The 19,751-nt window shown below is 41.3% G+C and overlaps 2 protein-coding genes across 5 annotated transcripts in view; one reads left to right on the top strand and one right to left on the bottom strand.

Moving 5' to 3' along the window:
- The window catches only part of RPP30 (ribonuclease P/MRP subunit p30), a 345,838-nt gene that overhangs the window by 39,229 nt on the left and 286,858 nt on the right, over positions 1 to 19,751 (bottom strand). The gene's annotated exons all lie outside the window — the stretch shown is intronic.
- Positions 8,709 to 19,751, top strand: part of HTR7 (5-hydroxytryptamine receptor 7) — a 106,666-nt gene continuing 95,623 nt past the window's right edge. For 3 of the 4 annotated variants that reach the window (XR_014825704.1, XR_001301123.3, XM_005671276.4), the window contains exon 1: positions 8,709 to 9,723. Coding sequence is in view for 2 of the 4 variants with exons in the window: in XM_005671276.4 (XP_005671333.1) it covers positions 9,176 to 9,723 (548 nt within the window). In the remaining 2 variants the exon portion in view is untranslated. 4 annotated transcript variants of the gene reach the window in all.

Genomic DNA, 19,751 nt, shown 5'->3' with positions numbered 1-19,751 from the left:
CCCTGGGGGTGTGGGGGAGGGGGGAACAATATTTGAAAATTTGTGTGGGTATTTTTTTTTGGCTTGTCGTAGTAATTTGTTGTTTTAAACTTATCATTGTCAGTATAATTGAGAAATGGTATGGTTGATACTAGCCTTTAGTAAGAAAATGCCAGGGATGTTAACTATGCTGGAAAATTCTATGCATATAAAAATTGTGAAAAAATATTATGCTTTTATATGTAAAACCTTTCTAGGTATTAGGCTCAGATAACAATAAACAACTTTACCCCATGTGAATATTTGGCAAGATATTCAAAAGTCATGCAAGATGAGCGACTATATATAAGAGAACTGTAAGAGTTGTCCCCCATTTCCAAAAATTATGTCATCACAGCAAAGCTACTTCCATTATTTAAGTTGACAATGCAGCACGTCTATATCGCTCTGCATTTATGTAGTCACATTCATGGTGATTCGTATGTACATATTATCAGACATACCCATATGGACAAACATACAGTTTTTTTTACTGTGTTAAGTAAATATATATATTTAGCCCTTCAAAATATTGTATGTAAGTTAGAATTACAGTATTTAGTTATCATAAATCTAAATTTAAACATTTTAAAATATGAACTAGGAGTTCCTATTGTGGCTCAGTGGGTTAAGAACCCATCATAGTGTCTGTGAAGGTTAAGGATCTGGTGTTGCTGCAAGGTATCGTGTATGTAGCAGATGTGGCTTGGATCCATTGTTGCCGTGGCTATGGCCTAGGCCTTAGCTGTAGCTTCAATTCAACCCTTAACCTGGGAACTTCCATATGGTGTAGGTGAGGGCATAAAAAGAAAAAAGTAAAAAATTAAATAAAATATAAACCATATTAAGATATAAACATATTTATAGGTATCTACTATATTTTTGATGCAATGGTACCCAAGCATTCATATACTTAAATGCATATTTATTTATTCTCTCCTCTATCACTACAAAATAGTTTATTTAAAAAAACTATGGCTCGGAGTTCCTGTCGTGACGCAGTTATTGGCGAATCTCACTAGGATCCATGGGGTTGTGGTTTGATCCCTGGCCTTGCTCAGTGGGTTGGGGATCTGGCGTTGCTGTGAGCTGTGGTGTAGGTCGCAGACGCGGCTCAGATCCCGTGTTGCCGTGGCTCTGGCTCCGGCATAGGCCAGCGGTTACAGTTCCTATTAGACCCATAACCTGGGAACCTCCATGTGCCACTAGAGTGGCCCTAGAAAAGGCAAAAAGAAAAAACTAATAAAATAAATAAGATAAAATAAAAAACTATGGCTTGAATGTTTTTGTACCCCCAAATTAATATGTCAAAATCCCAACCCCTAAATGTGAGAATACTTAGATATGGGGTCTTTGAGAAATAGATCAAGAGGGTGGAGCCCTCATGATGGGATTAGTGCCCTTATAAGAAGAGACATGAGAAAGCTTGCTGCTTCTTTCCCTGATCTCTGCCATATGAGCACATAGCAAGATGACCATCTGCAAACTAGAGAGGATCCTCACCAGAGTCTGATTTACTAGCCCCCAGAACTGTGAGAAATAAATCTCTGTTGTTTAATGGAGTTCTCATTGTGGCTCAGCAGGTTACAAACCTGACTGGTGTCCATAATGATGTGGGTTTGATCCCTGACCTTGCTCAGTGGGTTAAGGATCCTATGTTGCTGTGGCTATGGTGTAGGCTGGCAGCTGCAGCTCTGATTCCACCCCTAGCCTGGAAACCTCTATGTGCCTCAAGTGTGGCCCTAAAAAGAAAAAAAATTCTGTTTTTTAAGACACTCAGTCTTTGGTCATGTGCTATAGCAGTCTGAATTGATGAAAATAGAGAGTTTTTTTTTAATTTAAATTTTAATTTTTTAACTCAATGAATTTTATTACATTTATAATTGTACACCAATCATCACAACCAAATTTAGAAAATGGAGAATTTTGAATCTCATAAATTGAGTATTGCCTTGAATATAAAATCCATTATGCAAAGAATTTATCCATGTTCAGATGTGTTTTTATTTATGCACAATAGTCTTTTGTTATAAAAATGAATAAAACTAAATATTGCTTCCAGTTGGAGGAATTAAGGTTGGATTCTGTACTTCAGACAACAGTGCAAAATAATAATAATAATACCTAAAATTGATTCTGTACTTTATTTTGGTTAAGAACAAAAAATTTCGTCAATTTTCCAGTCCGAATAAAAGGAATACTGATTTCTTTACAATTGTTGAATATTTTTATTTCTCAAGTTGTGCATTTTCAATTTAAAATGTAGTCTGTAACATAGCTTTTAACCTTAGCACTGTTGACATTTGGGGCCAGATAATCCTCTACTGTTCGAGGTGGTCCTGTGCCTCCACCCACTGATGCCAGTAGCATCCCTCCAGTTGTAACAACCTAAAATGTCTTCAAACATTGCCAGATGTCCCCTGGAGCGCAAAATCCCAGGCTGGTAACATTTAAGTGTTCATGCCAGGTAACTGTAGAGGCATTGTATGATGTTTTTGAGGGGGGCAGTTAGTAAGCCAGAGCCAAAATGAAAGGAATATTTTTCCTGACTATATGGAAGATGTGGTTTGGTTTTCTTCATGTAGTAGGGACCCTCAGGGAAGTAGGCAAACCGATTGCCTACTCCATGCACCTAGAGAGAGAGGTGGAGCCTTAGACTCTTGGTGTGCAGCCTCAGCCACGGTTCCTATGCTCCTGAAGGACACAGGAGCTGCAGTGTTGCTTCGTGGGATTATATGAACTTGGACAACAGGGAGAAACAGAACAGCCTTCCGAATGTTCTGCTTTGGGTGCGAGACTCCCGGTCCATCATGAAACTTGGGGCCAGGGCAGGGGAAGAGAGAGCCACAATAATGACAAAAAAGTTGGATTTCCCATCAGATAAATAGGGTAGGGACTCAAAGTCATATTTAATTTTTGAAAAATCAGAAAGTTCATACCTACCTTACATGGTACACACAATTCTTTATGATCAGCCCCAACAAGTCTACCCTTAGCATTTCCAATGCATTGTATGTGACACAGTTATGACAGGGATTCCACATATTTAGGGAACCCTGTTGGCATTGCACTCCCCTATTGATGAAACTTCTGCTTGAGTTGGAATGTTAGCTGTATGAATTCTTTGGTGTCCCCAGGAAGAGCCAGTGGTCCTTTCTTCTGGGCTTCCATGTCTTTATTTCATGCCTATATTACAAGGCTTTTCAAATTGCACTGTGTCCAGTCTGTCTTTCACCAGGTGATGAACATCTGCAGAATAATGTTCTGCAGATAATGTGGAGAATTTGCCTATGTATTCATCCTTAGCACTTTGCACAGTGCCTATTAATATGTAGCTGGTACACGTTTATTGGATGACTGAAAGAATGGATTTGGGGTAGTTTTGCCTGGAAATGGGGAGATGAACAGGATGGCAATTTTCATTTCATATGTTATTTGGAAGACTATAGAAGGATTCATGCAATTCTATAGGAGATTAGAAAATGTAGTACAAGACGCATCCTATCAATTCTTCAATGAAAGACCTTCTTCTTTAAATACCACACGCCCCTCCAGTTTCTGCCAAATACCCTGCTATTCTTTGTATAAAAGGCTCTAAAAATTGCCCTCCCGGTGGCCATTTTCTTTCTCCTCACGATCTCTTGAATCCTCTCTAGTCATATTATTCTTACCACTCCACTGCAATAGTTCTTTCCTTATTTGGTATTTGACTCAGTTCATCTATTTCTTCTCCTTAAAACATCTTCTTCCCTTGACTTTGAGCTTCTAGTCTCTCTTTGTTCTCCTAACTCAATGGCCTCTCCTTGTCCATCTTCATTGGTCTCTCTTCCTCTCCCTGACATTAGGATATTGGAGCATCTCAGGGTGAATTCCCCTCTTCTCTATTTGCTCTTTTTGAGAGATTGTCTCCTGAACTTGTATCTGACTATCTGATATCTCCACTTGAATATCCAATAGGATCTCCAACTTAACGTGTTCTTTTTTTAAATTTTTTGTAGTCCCGAGGCACATGGAATTCACAGGCCAGGCATCAGATCCAAGACACATTTGCAACCTATGCTGCAGCTGTGGCAATGGTGGATCCTTTAACCCACCGAGGATCTAACCTGAGTTCTGGTGCTGCAGAGATGCCACCGATACCATTGTGCCACAGCGGAAACTCCATAACATGTTCTTTAAAAAAAAAAACAAACTCCTAAAACAATACCTGGTATATATTAAACTCTCCATAAATGCTGACCCAGTCAATGAATGAATGCTGATATTATATTTTCTTTAGGTTGAAGAACTTAAATTTTTCTTTTAATTAGTCCTTCAAGTTTGGGCCGTGGAAGCTGACGTTGTCCAATTTGTCCCTTGAAAAAAACTTTCAATGGAAGTTCTCTCTTTGTGGAATTTGTATTGAGAAACAGATTCACCACTAGAGGGTGTGCAGGTACCACTTATATTTCCAGATAATCCTGGTAGGAAACAAATTGAGTAATTAAATAAAGTGTTCCTGGATCTCACCGCTTTTTGATTTTCTGCTCATCTTTTTTTGTCATTTTGAGGAGAAAATGTTAAAGGTTACATTTATTTTGTAAAGAGAATGAAAGTCTTCTAAATGAAAGGAACCAAAGGGGGGGGGAGTACATTTTTGTAGTCAGCATTAAGGCAAAATGCAAATGAAAGTATCATAACTAAAGGACACATATATCTGAACTAAAACAAAACTCACAACTCCTTTTTTTTTTTTTTTTAGGGCCTCACCTTTGACATATGGGAGTTCCCAAGGGCTTGGGGTCGAATCGGACTTACAGCTGCTGGCCTATGCCACAGCCACAGCAACCTGGGATCCAAGCCAAGTCTTCGACCTGCACCACGCTGGATCCCCCAACCACTGGACGAGGCCAGGGATTGAACCCACATCCTCATGGATCTTAGGTTCTTTTCTGCCTTGCCACAATGGGAACTCCACAACTCACTTTTAAGCTGAGGAATTATTTTAAATCTTAAACTATTCTTGGTTATGGGCATTTTTCTACACTCAATTTATTTGACAAACATTTATTGAGCACCGAGTTGGTGGCAGGAATAAGAAAATATCCTTGCCTTTGGGGAGTTCACACTCTGAAGGAAAAGATAATCATGTAAACTCAAAGCATAATGCAACAGTAAGTGCTGTGATAAAGATAGAAAAAAAAGTGCTTTAAAAGCCTTCAGAATCTAGAAAGGATTGAGGCTAGACATGGTGAGGGAGACTGCCCCAAAGAAGTGCTTTGATCCCGATGGGGCCTCCCACTGTCTGTATGGACAGTTGCTAGGATGCGTGTTCGGTCTCCATGCTTCTGCTCTATAGCCCGAATGGTCCACAGGGTAAGATTTGGATATTCTATACACTAACCTTAGCACTATACCTGTCTAAGCATTGTTTTCCTGATCTCTTCTCATCCAATTCTGGGCTTGACACCCAGGCAATTAGTTTAATTGAGTAAACCAATGGGGTGTACACATAACAGCTGAAAAACTTTGCAGAAGTGCAAGAGTAGCCCTGTAAGAAGTCAGAAGCATTGGGCAATAGAAATTACTGGAACCCCAGTCAGCATGATGTTAGTATGGTTAACTGACCAGTGTGTTGCCTGTGAGTGCTATGGCATAGAAAGTTTTATTTTATTTTATTTCTTAAAGTAAATCTAGACCGTCAGAGTGTGCCAGTGTTTGGGAAAATCAACTCTTCTAAGCCTCTGTCCGATGGATGGATATTTGTGGGTCTGCAGAGATATGATTAGGCATATGCATTTAGATGAGCTAGATGAGTACCTACAGGGCAGAAGAGCTTATAAAAAGATGCTAATTCCTATTGTAGGATGTGGCGGCTCTTCTGTACTCCCCCAGAGCAGTTTTGAGAACTCAAGATTGCCAGTTGGAAACCTCAGATAGCTCTCGTTTCAGGTGCCCTCAATGACAATTTTAGGAGAATGCTATTATAGGAAATGAGAGGGTAGACAAGCTTTGGTACTTTTTAAAGAAGCAGAGCTATATTTTAAATGAAAGAAATAAAAGGGGAGTTCCCCCTATGGTGCAGTGGATTAATGATCTGGCTTGTTTCTGTGGAGGCATGGGTTTGATCCCTGGTATGGCACAGTCGTTAAGGATCCGGCATTTCTGCAGCTGTGGCTCTGATTTGATCCCTGGCCCAAGACCTTCCATATGCTGAGGTGTGGCCAGGAAAAAAAAAAGAAAGAAAGAAAGAAAGAAAAGGTGTAAAAACTAAAGACATGATTGATTTGGATGCCAACCCTTCTCATTATCTCCAGTATAACAGCCAGAGCAGGTTGGCAGGGGGAGGGTGAAGGCAGCAACACTTTGATATAAATTTTAAAACCCCGGGAAACCAAGGGCAAAACACGAAATTCAGGGGACTGTCTTAGGTATTTTATGAATATTTTGTAAAGCTGTATCTTCAGCTTGTCTTGTGAGGAAATTATGGAAAAGCATAAATGAGATTTTGGCATTTTTATGAAGAGATGATTATTTCTTAGTCAAAGTTAGGGGGAAACTGAAAGAATTCCAAATTGTTCCGTCTGGATTCTGGAATGATACAATAATAGATGAAATTTAAACTCAGCATAAGAAAGGTAAGGCCGCAGAAGCTGAGATTTTCAGTAACTGTGTTTATGCATTGTGACAGCTTATAAATTAAAAACCTAGCAATTCTTAGGAAATATACCCAGCCATCACCAGGGACAATATAATAGAGGTGACTTCTCTATAAAAAGGGGAGTTTGGACCTGACACTATATTGAAAATAGAAGAGGAAGTAAATTTGAAAGTAGTATTTTTCTGATTATTTGCTACGTTTATAATTAAAAAACAAAAGCAAAAACATCAGAATCGCTATGAAATTTAAGTGGGCTGGGTAAGGGCTGGCCGGAGTGTAGGTGGTAAATTATATGGACTGTAGATTCAAATAAAAAATATTGCTTTTCAAATTCTTTGTATAATTAACTAATGTGGAATATTATTTAAAAGAGCCAAGATAGAAGAAAGTAAGCTGACGCAGATTAGGTTATTCAAGGGGGAAAAATATGAGAAAAGTCAAGATGAGTTAAATTAAAAAGTTAAAACAAGAAAAGTCCAAAGTAACTTATGAAATTTCTTACCTTAACGAATTTTTAGGAGGCCTTGAGACAATTCTAAACCTTAAAACCAAAACCCTGAGACATTTCAGTGTAGCCTGGAGGATTTTGGACAAGTCATTAAACTCGTTTGAGCCTCTATTTCCCTCTTTATATTGAAGGGTGAACAAATGGTTTATTTGATGTCTTCCAGCCTCAAACTAGTTTTCTTTTGTCTGAAATGATGTTTAATACTAACTAAGGCTGAAGAATTTCCTCACTCATCCTCTCAACTATTAACAAGTATTGCTATTGGGTCTATGTGTTAAATTTCTCCTCCTCGGAGTCATTATATTGATCTGCTTACCCCTGGCAGAGGAGAGCCCCTAACATGTTCATAGCAGTGAAAGCTGTGGACATTGGCCCATGATTTAGACATTTATTTTTTCTACTAAAAAAAAATTTTTTTTTTTGAATATGTAGAGGGAAAACTAAGGACATAGTGCCAGATAAACCTAGGGTTAAAACCTAACTATCAGTTCCCAGGTGATTGTAATAACAACGCTTTTCTTAACTAGAAAAATAGGGCTAATACCCATCTTGAAGAATGAGTGTTAACTGAGCGAGCACTTGCATCAATACATTTTAAGGTTTCTGTTCCTTTTTCTTCTTATTTATGATCCACTAGGGCCTAACTAGAAAAGAAAACCGATTTGATTATTTTTAGAGTCTTTAAAGAAATCACTGCTGGCTTCCAATAAAAATCTTTCAACAAAACGAAGTGAAAGAAGTCTCACAAATAATAAACATCAGCCACTCTGATAGGGTTTGAATACTAAGGGGATTTTAGGCAATAGGCATTAAATCAACATACACCTCCGGGATACTTCTGCAGAACATTATAACCGGTCATTTCTTCTCTTTTGTACAAGATTTCCAGAATGCCACGGGAAAATTAACTCTCATTTCAGTGTATTAGGTTTTGAAGACTGAATATAAAAGCAGCCAAGATCTTTCTCAGATCTGAGAGGCCTGTATCTAGATGCCTGGAGGGTCTGTCCGAAAGGTTTAAGCCCTCCAGAGGTCCCTTTTCCTGGAGCTCCCAGCTTCTCCCAGATGTGGGGATCTCTCTCCCTTTTTCACTTCTTCTGAGAGCCCACCCTCACCCCATTCAGCTGCTTCTCTTTTTACATCTTCGATTTCTCCCATCTGTGGTCAAAATAGGAAACGGAAGTATCTGCTGCTTGGTGTAGTGTTAGAAAGGTTTTTTTAAAATTAAGATTAAAAATGCACATTATATATAGACACATATATATATTCCTCCTGGGGTTCTTTATTTTGCAATGAGTCCCAACGTCCGTTCCCTAGTCTTTCCCTACCAAACTGTTATTCACTTGGGGGGGAGGGGGTTCGGGTCTGTAGGAGGGGGTCTGAGTCTCCTGCGGAAAGAAAGAACCCGGGGTGAAGCGGCTTGGGATCCCAGGAGGCGCGTGGAGTGCCGCTTTCCGCCCAGTGGGGGCACGCGGGAGAGGCGGCGGCCCCTGCCCAGCCCGGGAAGCCCGTCCGGGAGCCCGGCGGGCGCGGGCAGCGGCCGGAGGCGGCGGCGGCGGCGGCGGCGGCGGCGGCGGGGACGCGGCGCGGCTGCCGCAGGGGAGCGGCGGCGGCGGCGGCCGGCGCGAGGGGCGGGGCGCACTCCGCAACTTCTGCTGCTGCCTCTGGGGCGCTCTTGGCCGAGCCGCGCGGCTGCTGCGGACTGCGAGTTGCGGGCTGCGGGCTGCGGTGCGGCCAGCCGAGCTCGGCCCGCGCGTCCTGGGCGTCCGTCGAGAGCCGCAGGCGCCTCCCGCAGGGAGTCCCCGGGCGGCCGCGCTCCCGCCTCGTCCGCTGCGGCTGGGGCACCGGGACGTGCGGGACCGCGAGGCCGGGCCGGGGCGCCCCCCAGTGGCCGGCGCGGGCCCCATGGCTGGGCCGAGTGGAGCGGAACCGGCGAGGTGAAGCCCCCGGGCCGGCAGCCGGAGCGCTTGGCAGGGGCGCCGGCTCCATGGGCAGCTGCGCACAGCGGCATGATGATGGACGTTAACAGCAGCGGCCGCCCGGACCTCTACGGGCATCTCCGTTCTATCCTCTTGCCGGAGGTGGGGCGCGGGCTTCCCGACTTGAGCTCCGACGGCGCCGGCCCTGTCGCGGGCTCCTGGGCGCCGCACCTGCTGCACGGGGTCCCTGAGGTGACGGCCAGCCCCGTGCCCACCTGGGACGCGCCCCGGGACAATGCCTCGGGCTGCGGGGAGCAGATCAACTACGGCAGAGCCGAGAAAGTTGTGATCGGCTCCATCCTGACGCTCATCACGCTGCTGACGATCGCCGGCAACTGCCTGGTGGTGATTTCGGTCTGCTTCGTCAAGAAGCTCCGTCAGCCCTCCAACTACCTGATCGTGTCCCTGGCGCTGGCCGACCTCTCGGTGGCCGTGGCGGTCATGCCCTTCGTCAGCGTCACTGACCTTATTGGGGGCAAGTGGATCTTTGGCCACTTCTTCTGCAACGTCTTTATCGCCATGGACGTCATGTGCTGCACGGCCTCGATCATGACCCTGTGCGTGATCAGTATCGACAGGTAAGAGCCGGGCCGCCCCGTCCCGGGGTCCGGCTGGGGATGTGCCGGCAGTTTAGCATCGCGCACTCGCCTTTCCTAGTCGGATAAACTAGACTTCACGGCTGTATGTAGGACTGCGCTTAGTACATTAACCCCCACACATCAACCCTACACCAACCAAACAACTTCAGTTACAGCATAGCCTATATACACTTTTAAAAGAAGAGCTTGAAATGTTCTGGTTTACTGTAGTGAGAATTTTAAGACCAAAGTTAAGAGTATTTTAAACATTAGCAGTTCCACCAGGGGGTCCCTTGGCTTGGTTTTCAGAAGGAAGGGATTTGATTCTCTCTGCACTTGACAAGCCCTTGCTGTGAGCCTGAAAGAATCAATTCTTACTTTAAGCAGTCAGTGGGAGAAAAGCCACCTTGCTTCCCTGATTGTAAGAGCTACTCCCCAGGCCAATAAAAAGACCTAGAATGGCCCCCAAATCTGGGGTCTACATGTCTGAACGTTGCGCCTTTGTGATTACTGATTTTGAATTACATTCTTTTGGAAGTCTGGTTTTAGTGTCTGGCAATGCTGTCTGTATCCTACAGGCTTACTGGAGCCCTACTTTCTGTCTGAATGGTTGGTCTAGCATTTCATCATATCTCTCGGGGATCTTCTCTTGAGAACTCCCCCACTGGAGTAATTGAAACAGAGGCTGACCATCTGTCAGGGATTCTGTGGAAAAAAATTCCTGTCTTGGGTGTCAGATTGGAATAAGGAATCTACAGGGTTTCTTCGGACTCTAGGATTACAAGATGCTGCAATGGGTCTAATCTTTGGTCCTAGAAGCATCGTGTAATTGACAATGTGAAGTATAGTCCTGATGTTATGTGGCAACAAAACAACTCTGCTTCTCTTGAAGCTGAAGTATTGAGTCTTAATATTCACAGTCGGAATTCTGGTAGTGTTTTAACACCAGCACCAGACTGGTATCCTGTTGTGTTTAATGATACGGAGAAACAGTTGTTTATTTTCTTTATTTTCTTAGGGGACCTACAGAACCTTTGAATGTGTAGGCCTCATAGCATAGGAGAAGTAATTGATGCTTCCACACTTAAAATGACAGTGTCTCAAAGGATGGTCTAGCACAAAACTGAGATTTCCCTCTTTTTCCTCCTTGTAAACACTGCTATTTTGTGTGTGTATGTGTATTTTTTTAAAAAAATATTTAACATGTTATGCTCTTTTACTGCTTGGCTAGAATTTATAGTAGCTGAAGGAGGGGGATATTTTCAGGAAAAAATACATTGTATTCACATTAAAGGTCTAGATTATTTCAACAGTTGATCTTGTCATTTTGTGTATTATGTTAGGAGCTTCTGACAGCAAACAAGGAATTGACTTTTAAGAGTAAAGCATGAAGTGCATATATGAGAATATTAGCTCCAAACTTGACAGCTGAAGTTCTGAATTACTGTAGTTAAGAATGACCAAAAATATGCATTTACAGTCTGGCTGTGGAAACAGGAACCAGGAGAGTGCACTCAAAATACGTAGTTAAGTATATACTTGAATTATAAGCGTAAAAATCCAACTGTTCATCCAACCAAAACGGTGCTTCTTGCATGAATGGTGTCCTTTTAAATGGAAGTTAGTGTAATAAAACAAAGAACAATTTATGCTGCAAGGAATGCATTTATATTTTTTTTCACTTCACAATTGATAAATAATAAATAGAAAGCACAAGGTGCTTATTTGTGCCAGTTTGTCTCCTAAGACAACCAGGGTTGGCTGGGACCATCCTGAGATTCCTGTACACGAGCTAAAGGCTTTCTTTACTCATTATGCACGTGCAACTTATCATTCACAGGAGCATCTCAAATACAGAAAAGAGGTTATTCCTTCTTGGCAAGAGCTTCTAATTTCATCATCAACTATATTCTTATGATTGTCACACACTCGTTAATATAAAGATAGAGATTCTATCTCTTAGGTTTTGTTGTTGTTGTTTTTTTTTAATGGGAACTGCCCCATTGGTGAATTTTGATTAACAGTTATTTTAGAAGATGAACATGTCATTTCTTTAGATAAAATGAAGGATTTCTAGCATTGGAAGACACAGCTTGATTTTCTTCCAAGAACACACAGAGCTAAAAATGAGAAAAAGGAAAATGTATTTTATATCAATTGATTGATAAGGTGCATGATTTCTGAAAAAAAAAAACTGCTTTTTCTTCAGCTCCAATGTAGAATATGGCCAATGTTATAAAAATAAGCTAAGAAAATGTGAAAAAACTGTCATCTTCATTCATTCATTTATCTAGTCTCTCTTGAGTATCTAATATGCATTATGCTCTGCTTTGTGCCATAGACAAAGAGAAATAATAATACTCCAGCTTTTGAGCTCATGCCATATTGGAAGAATTTGGTTATCTGCTGGGCATGTAACCTGTCCAAAATGGAACCTTTGCTTTTTCTTAACCTCTTCTCACCATGCTGGGATGCTTTCCCAGACTTTTCCAATGTAACTTCATACCTTTCCTCTTCAAGGGCTTCCACACTATCTCCACCCTTTATAGATAATGTCTCAGGATCATTGAAAAGTAGCAGCCATTGGATGGAAATCTCTTTTGTCTTTTCACCACCAAATAACCCCCCCACCATGGGTTCCCTTTTTATTTCCTTCCAGTTAAGAACCAAGAAGGCATCATGTCCCAGCAAAGACCAAACCACCTGTCCTTCACATCCTTTCCCCACTCACCTTCTGGAGGACTTGGTTTCTCCCTTGGTCTCACGTCTCTTCCTTGTCTTCCGTGTTTCCTCTCAACAGGGTCAAGTTCAAACTTCCATTTTTAAGAATTCCTTCTTTAAAAAAAAAAAAATTCCTTCTTTGGCCTCGTTCCTCTGCCCAGGGACTGCTCCACTTCACAGTTAAGCTGCTCAAAGAACTGTGACCACAACCTGTTATGTTTCCTTACTCCTCAGAGAGATGAGTTTGGCCCTCACCAGGTCTGCTGTGATAATTTACCTGGCCTTCTTGGTTTCACTTTTGTTCACTCCTGTGGAGAGGCTAGAATGATCTATTTTTTAAAAAATTGTTTTCAGTGAAATAACATTTATCAGTGAATGCACAGATATTAAACAAACATTTTGATATGTTTTGATAAGTGTATATACCCAGGTAACCAACATTCCAAATAAGATATAAAATATTTTCATGATCCCGGAAGGTTCCCTGGTACCCCTTTTAGAATGATCTTTTAAAAATAGAAGTCAAATAATCTCTTATATACAGTTTAAAATATGCAAAACAGTTCTATTTCTTGCTTAGGTGAATTGAATCAAGGAGTAAAAGTATAAAATAGTGCAGAGACATGCAGAGCACCAAATTCATGAGAGTAGTTATCTCTTGTGAGGAAGGTAGAGGTGTAATCAGTGAGTAACACATGACATATACATTAATGGTATTGGTCATGCTTTGTTTCTTAATCTTGGTTCTTGAGAAGACTTATCCGTTTGCATAAATTTCTGTGTATCTGAAATATCTATCTATCTATCTATATTTTTTAGGGTTGCACCCACCACATATGGACGTTTCCCAGGCTAGGGATCTAATCGGAGCTGCAGCTGCCAGGCTACGCCACAGTCACAGCAACACAGCACCTGAGCTGCATCTGCGACCTACGCCACAGCTCCTGGTAATGCCGGATCCTTAACCCACTGAGCAAGGCCGGGGATTGAACCCACATCATGAATACTGCTCGGGTTCGTTACCCCTGAGGCATGACAGGAACTCCTGAAATAGATCTTTAAAACTTTTTGGGGGGAACTATGTGCAGAAAAGTGAACAATCCTAAATGCAGAGCTTGATGCATTCCCACAAGCTGAACCTATGGATGTGATCTTCAGAAATTGAACATTACCAGTCTCCCAGAGGTCCCTTCTTGCTCCTTCCCAGTTTCTTTTACTCCCGAAGATCGACATTGTACTGTTAGCATCATAAATTCGTTTTTCTTGGTCAGAGCCTCATAAAATGGAATAATATGTGCTCTTAAATCTGGCTCCTTTTGCTCTGTATGATGTCTGTGTAACTCATCCATAGTTTTTAGCCTGTCAATATTTATTTATTTATTTTTGGCTGAGTAGTATTCTATTTAGTTTGGTTATCAAGTCACCTTATTTGGGCACTGGAATCGTTTCCAAGTTTCTGTATATCACTAGCAGTGCTTCTGTAAATATTTATTTATGTATAAGTCATTTTGTGTACATATTTTCATTTTTGGGGGTAAATATAATACTGGATAGTAGGGTACTATATTGCATTTTCATTCTTTATACCTCCCCATCTTTTGTGATACTGTCATGCATTGTAATCTACATATTTTAAAAACCTATTTGATATTTTTATTGTTATTGTAAACAATCAGTATTCATTCTTATGTACCCACATGTTTACTTTTTCCATTGATCTTTATTTTTTCCTACATTACCATGCTCTCATCTGAGATTATTTTCTTGTGTCTAGTAGACTTTCATTAGCATTTTTTAAAGTGAGACAGTTCTCTCAGTGTTTACTTACCTGAAATGTCTTAATTTTACTGTCATTTTGAATCATACGTTTCTCTAAGTATGGAATTCTATGTTTGAGGTTATTTTCAGCACCATAAAACTTTATTCCATTGTCTTCAGGCTTACATCATTTCTGTTGAAAAATCTGTCATTATCCAACATTATTATTACTTCTTCGAAGATAATCTATCTTTTTTCCTCAGGTTGCTTTTTGAATTTTTCTCTTTGTCGTTTTTTTTTTTGTCTTTTTTGTCTTTTTGCTATTTCTTTGGGCCACTCCCTCGGCATATGGAGGTTCCCAGGCTAGGGGTCGAATCGGAGCTGTAGCTGCCAGCCTACACCAGAGCCACAGCAATGCCAGATCCGAGCCGCGTCTGCGACCTACACCACAGCTCATGGCAACACCGGATCGTTAACCCACTGAGGAAGGGCAGGGACCGAACCCGCAACCTCATGGTTCCTAGTCGGATTCGTTCACCACTACGCCATGACGGGAACTCCTGTCATTGGTTTTTATCCATTTTTCTATGATGTCCGTAGGTCTGGCATTTTAACTTGATTTTTGTTGTTTATTTATTGTCAGTGCTGCTGAAGTTCTTAGTAACTTTTGCATTTGTATGTCGATGTCTTTAATCAGTTTGCTGTTACCTCTTTAAATATTTTTACTATCCCATTCTTTTTCTCTTCTTCCATATCTTCAAAGTTAACATAATTTAGACCTTTTTATTTTATCGCATTGGAAAGCTTAAAAGTGTTTAACCCTCTGAAATGGCAACAATTGAAATGTCTGATAAATACCCAATATTGGCAAGGATGTAGAGCAGAGGGAACTTTCACACATTACTAGTAGGACTATGAATTGGTGAACCGCTTTGAAAATATTTGGCATTATCAGTTAGTGCTGATGATACACTCTACCCTGTGGTTCTGGGATTCTGTTATTTTACCACCAGATGTATATCAGAAAGACTGGTAACATCAAAATTCTCATGCAAGAATGTTGATAATATTCACAAATTTGAAATCCCCAAACTTGAAATAATACATAAGTGTATCAATAGTAGGATGGATACATCATTTGTGGTCCATTCACATAATAGAATACAATTCAGTAGTGGTTATAAAACATGAGCATGCATCAGAATTATCTGGAGGGCTTATTAAAACACAGATTACAGGGTCCCACTCCAAGAGTTTTTCATTTAGTAAGTCTTGGGTGGAGCCCAATGATCTGCATTTCCAACAAATTCTCAAATGATTCTGATGCTCCAGGTTTTGGGGCTTTACTTAGAAAATTATTACTATTCAGCAATGAAAATTGCTATAGTAAAATGAATCTCAGAAAATGATTTAAACAGTTTTTATTAGAAAAATTTTGAAATATATTTAAGAGCTAAGAGTCTAGTATAAAGAGCCTTAATCTGTCCATCGTCTGGCTTCAATCCACTAGGACTGATTTATGGCCAAGATATTTAACGTATACTTTGCAACTCCTCCTTCCTCACAGTGTTTTAATTAAAATTTCAGCCATTGTGTCATTTCATCCATACATAATTTGTGACCACAAACGTAACACTGAGCAGAAGAAGCAGTGTTGAAAAGAACACATGTAATATGATTCCATTCATGTAAAAATAGGAACAAGTAATGTTGTTCAGAGACATACATAAGTGGAAATATACAGAAAAGGAGGGAATATATATATATATTCTCATATATATATCATGAGAACATATAGCATGAGAACAAGGATAGTGATTACTTTATCCACATAAAAGGAGGGGAACTGTGATCAGACTTATGCTTCTGAGGTGGTGTAATGTTTTATCTCTTGCCTGTAGTAGTAGTTGTTACATGAGAGTTCACTTTAAAATTTACTATTAAAATATCCTTGTGTATTTTAGGTACTTTCCTATATATGTACTTTGTTTTATTTTAAAGTGGCAAAAGTATTTTTTTGATGACATTTTGTGAAGTATAAATGGGTTTAAATTGGATGTGTGATTAATCTGAGCAGATGCAGTTATTGTGTTAATGCCATCAGCAACCATTAGTTTTTAGCTTCCTGTGTGAGGGCAGGGGTCATCTTTGGTTTGTCTGTGGTTATAGGAACTCATCTGGCTTATTTGCAAGAGCTGTAATCTTTAGTTCCACCAGCATCTGGCTGAAGCTTTGCTTCCTCTCCAGGTACTATGACTCATTCTCTTCGATGATCTGAGTTTTGCTCTTGGCTTTAATTCTGCTGTGATCAGCAGTGCGGGGTGTATTCTGGCTTCTCTGGATCCCTCCCTTTTTTTTTTTGAAGGAATTCATCCTTGCTCATTTCTAAAATTAATTTTCAGTTTGTGTATACACTGTAAGAGTTGATAGTATCCGCTTCATTTTTGTCTTTTTCTCCATCTTGTCGCCTGGACTGTGAGTATAGTGGCTAGAGTCTGGCCTTTGTCTGGGTCAAGACAGACATCCAGGGCCACACTTAGGAAGGAGGAGCGGTGCTGGGAGGGGAGCCTGCATCCTGGAAGTCTGTGGAGTCCACAGGATTGAGCAACCCTGACTTCTTACTAACGGATGAATGAACAGATATCTTTGTGCTATCTGTCACAACTGCTAAACCTAAGTGCCAGTTTCCCATCCCGCTTAATCCACATTCCCACTGATGCCTACATGCACTTCCTAAAACATGACTATGTCATTCTCCTTTAGGAATAACAACCACCAATTTTGAGGGCCTTTTGTGCTACATAAATTCCTAGAGACTTTATACATAATGTCTCATTTAATCTTCATAACACCCTTGTAAAGGTATGTATGTATGTATGTGTGTATTTATGTATGTATATACTTATTTATTTATTGGCCATGTCTATGGCATGTGGAATTTCCCAGGCCAGGGATTGAACCTGCACTACAGCAGCAACTCGAGCTGCTGCAGTGACAACAGCAGGTACTTAATCCACTGAGCCACAAGGGAACTCCTATAAGGGTATTTATTGGGACCTGTGTTGTTATTTAGGTCTCTTGGCCAAGGGTATACAAGACAGAGTATGAACTTTTTTTTTTTTTGCTTTTTAGGGCTGCACCTACAGTATATGGAATTCCCAGGCTCGGGGTCAAATCGAGCTACAGCTACCAGCCTATGCCACAGCCACAGCCATGCCAGATCCAAGCTGCATCTGAAACCTACACCACAGCTCACAGCAACTCCAGATCCTCAACCCAATGAGCGAGGCCAGGGATCGAACCCACATCCTCATGGATTCTAATCAGGTTTGTTACCACTGAGCCATGATGGGAACTTCTCCACTTTAGACTCTTTGATGGGTTAATGAGTTCCCCTCCTTTTGGGGTAAGAGCCTAAATTTTTAATAGCATTTAAAAGCTTTTGTAATCTGACTTCTGCCTATTCCACTAGATCAGGGGTTGGCAAATGTGTTCTGTAAAGGGCTAGATAGTAAATATTTTAGGCTTGTGTGCCATATGGTCTCTGATACAACTACTCTGACACTGTAGTGTGAAGGCAGCTGTAGACAATATGTAAATGTATGGGCCTGGCTGTGGTCCAATAAAACTTTATTTATGGATGCTGCAGTTTGAATTTCATGTAATTTTCACATTCATTAAATATTATTCTTTTTGATTTTTTTCAACTTTTTAAAAATGTGAAAACAATTCCTAGCTTGCCTGGTGGGGATGGGACGATACAAAAACAGGCAGGAACCAGATTTAACCCTGCTGGAGTTTGCTACCGCTGCCCAAGTTTTGGTTTAATTCAATTAAATCCTCTATCTTGTAGATCATCCTTCTTCCTCCTGCTGCCCCACCCCCCATATTCTGGCAACTCTGAACTTCTTTCAGTTCCTTGACATTTGACATTTTGATATTCAGAGACTTCATGAGTCTTTTTATTGCCCCCCTCTGCCCCCCCGCCCCCCAATACACACACACTCTTTTCTGCCTGTTGGACTGGTTAATTTGTCACTCTTCAGACCGGTCCTTGACTAGATGTTATTGTCTCATGGAAGCATTTCGAGAATCCTTAACCTATCTTAGTCTTACAGCTCCCTGTGTTTTTTCCTTCCCTGTGCTCACCTCAATTTGTAATTAACAGGTTGTGAAATTAACTATAATGAATTCATGGTTTGTGGGATCATCCGTACCGTTTGCATGGCGAGACCAGGGTCTGACTTGTTGGAGCTTGCATCCCTGGCCAACCACCACCCCCAGTACTCAGCACATAATAGGTGTTCAGTTAATCTGTGTAGGTTGACCAAGGGAAGAAGGAAGGGAGAGAGGGAAGATGGGTGCCTCTGATTCCCAAATGTCTGGCTTTGCCTTCTTATTATCCAGCTTCTTTTGAAATATTCCTCTTGGTGACAGCACAGAAGTGCCTTTGGGAAACCAAATTAGGGTCAGGAGACTGAGGAAATAGAATCAGCCTGGAGGCAGTGGGACAGGCCCAAGGGATTGCCCCATCAAGGCATAGGAGGCTGTGAGTCACTTACTGCTCTCCACGTATATGCAGAACACTGACGTAAACAAACCCTAATGATGCCAAATATTTAGCAGCTTAGAGGCAGGAATCAGCTCTTTAGTATCATCATTTCTGTGTCATGAAGCAGGGTGATAAGGCAGGCAAAATTAAATGAAAATCCCAGAGATTTCTTTCAATGAATAAAACATATTTTGACCAAGCTTGTACATCCCAGAAGGAAAGCCATGAAGGTGATACCCAAGAAAGGGAGCATGGGTAGCTCACAGTTGAAATACTGTTTATTGAGAGCATACTCTGTGCTGGGCCTAGTGCCAAAGGCCAAGCCCAAGAGCAAAAAGAAGAGAGCAGTGAATCTCATTTGGCTGGGGAAGGCCCGACTCCAGCTTTTTTGAGGCTCAGAGGGGTCTTGGCTTTGTGAATACCAACCATGTAAAGTGATAGTGTTTTCTCCCACCTTTCAGAGAGGCCAATGATGATGATGATAGCATAATAATAACTTACTGTTATATTAGTGAAGTCCGTGGTCTCTTATCTGATATCCTTGGGGCCAGATGTATCTTAGGGCAGTTTTCTCTTGTGTTGATCCAAGGCATCCCCACTCTAGTCCATGCGTTAGCTTTTGGGTTGTGGTTAAGATGAGGTCACTGTGGAATATTAAGTTCCTCTTCTTCATGGCTTTAAGTAGGAATCTGAGCAGAAGGCCTTATCAGAGAGGCCAGGGGTTACGTGTGTGTGTGTGTGTGTGTGTGTGTGTGTGCACACGCGCGTGTATATGTATGTGTGTGTATGCACACGTTTGTGTGTGTGTGTGTGTGAGAGAGAGAGAGAGGGGAGAGAGGGTTAGGAGGGGGGTATGGATGGAGAGAGAGGGGAGATGAGAAGGAGGGAGAGGATGCAGGGTGAGCAGGCTAGAGGAGATGGTGTGGGTGAGAGTTATTTACTAAGCAAACCCTTGTTGTTTGCCTACTAGGTATTTAAGTACTGTGAGGATACAAAG

Source organism: Sus scrofa, chromosome 14, assembly GCF_054392235.1.
Source record: "Sus scrofa isolate SSC_HxYL_T2T_F1_AM1 chromosome 14, Sscrofa_HxYL_maternal_Yorkshire_Landrace_v2.0, whole genome shotgun sequence".
NCBI classification, from domain to species: domain Eukaryota; kingdom Metazoa; phylum Chordata; class Mammalia; order Artiodactyla; family Suidae; genus Sus; species Sus scrofa.
The sequence above is the reverse complement of the archived record's forward strand: the minus strand, read 5'-3'. Positions and strand labels throughout refer to the sequence as shown.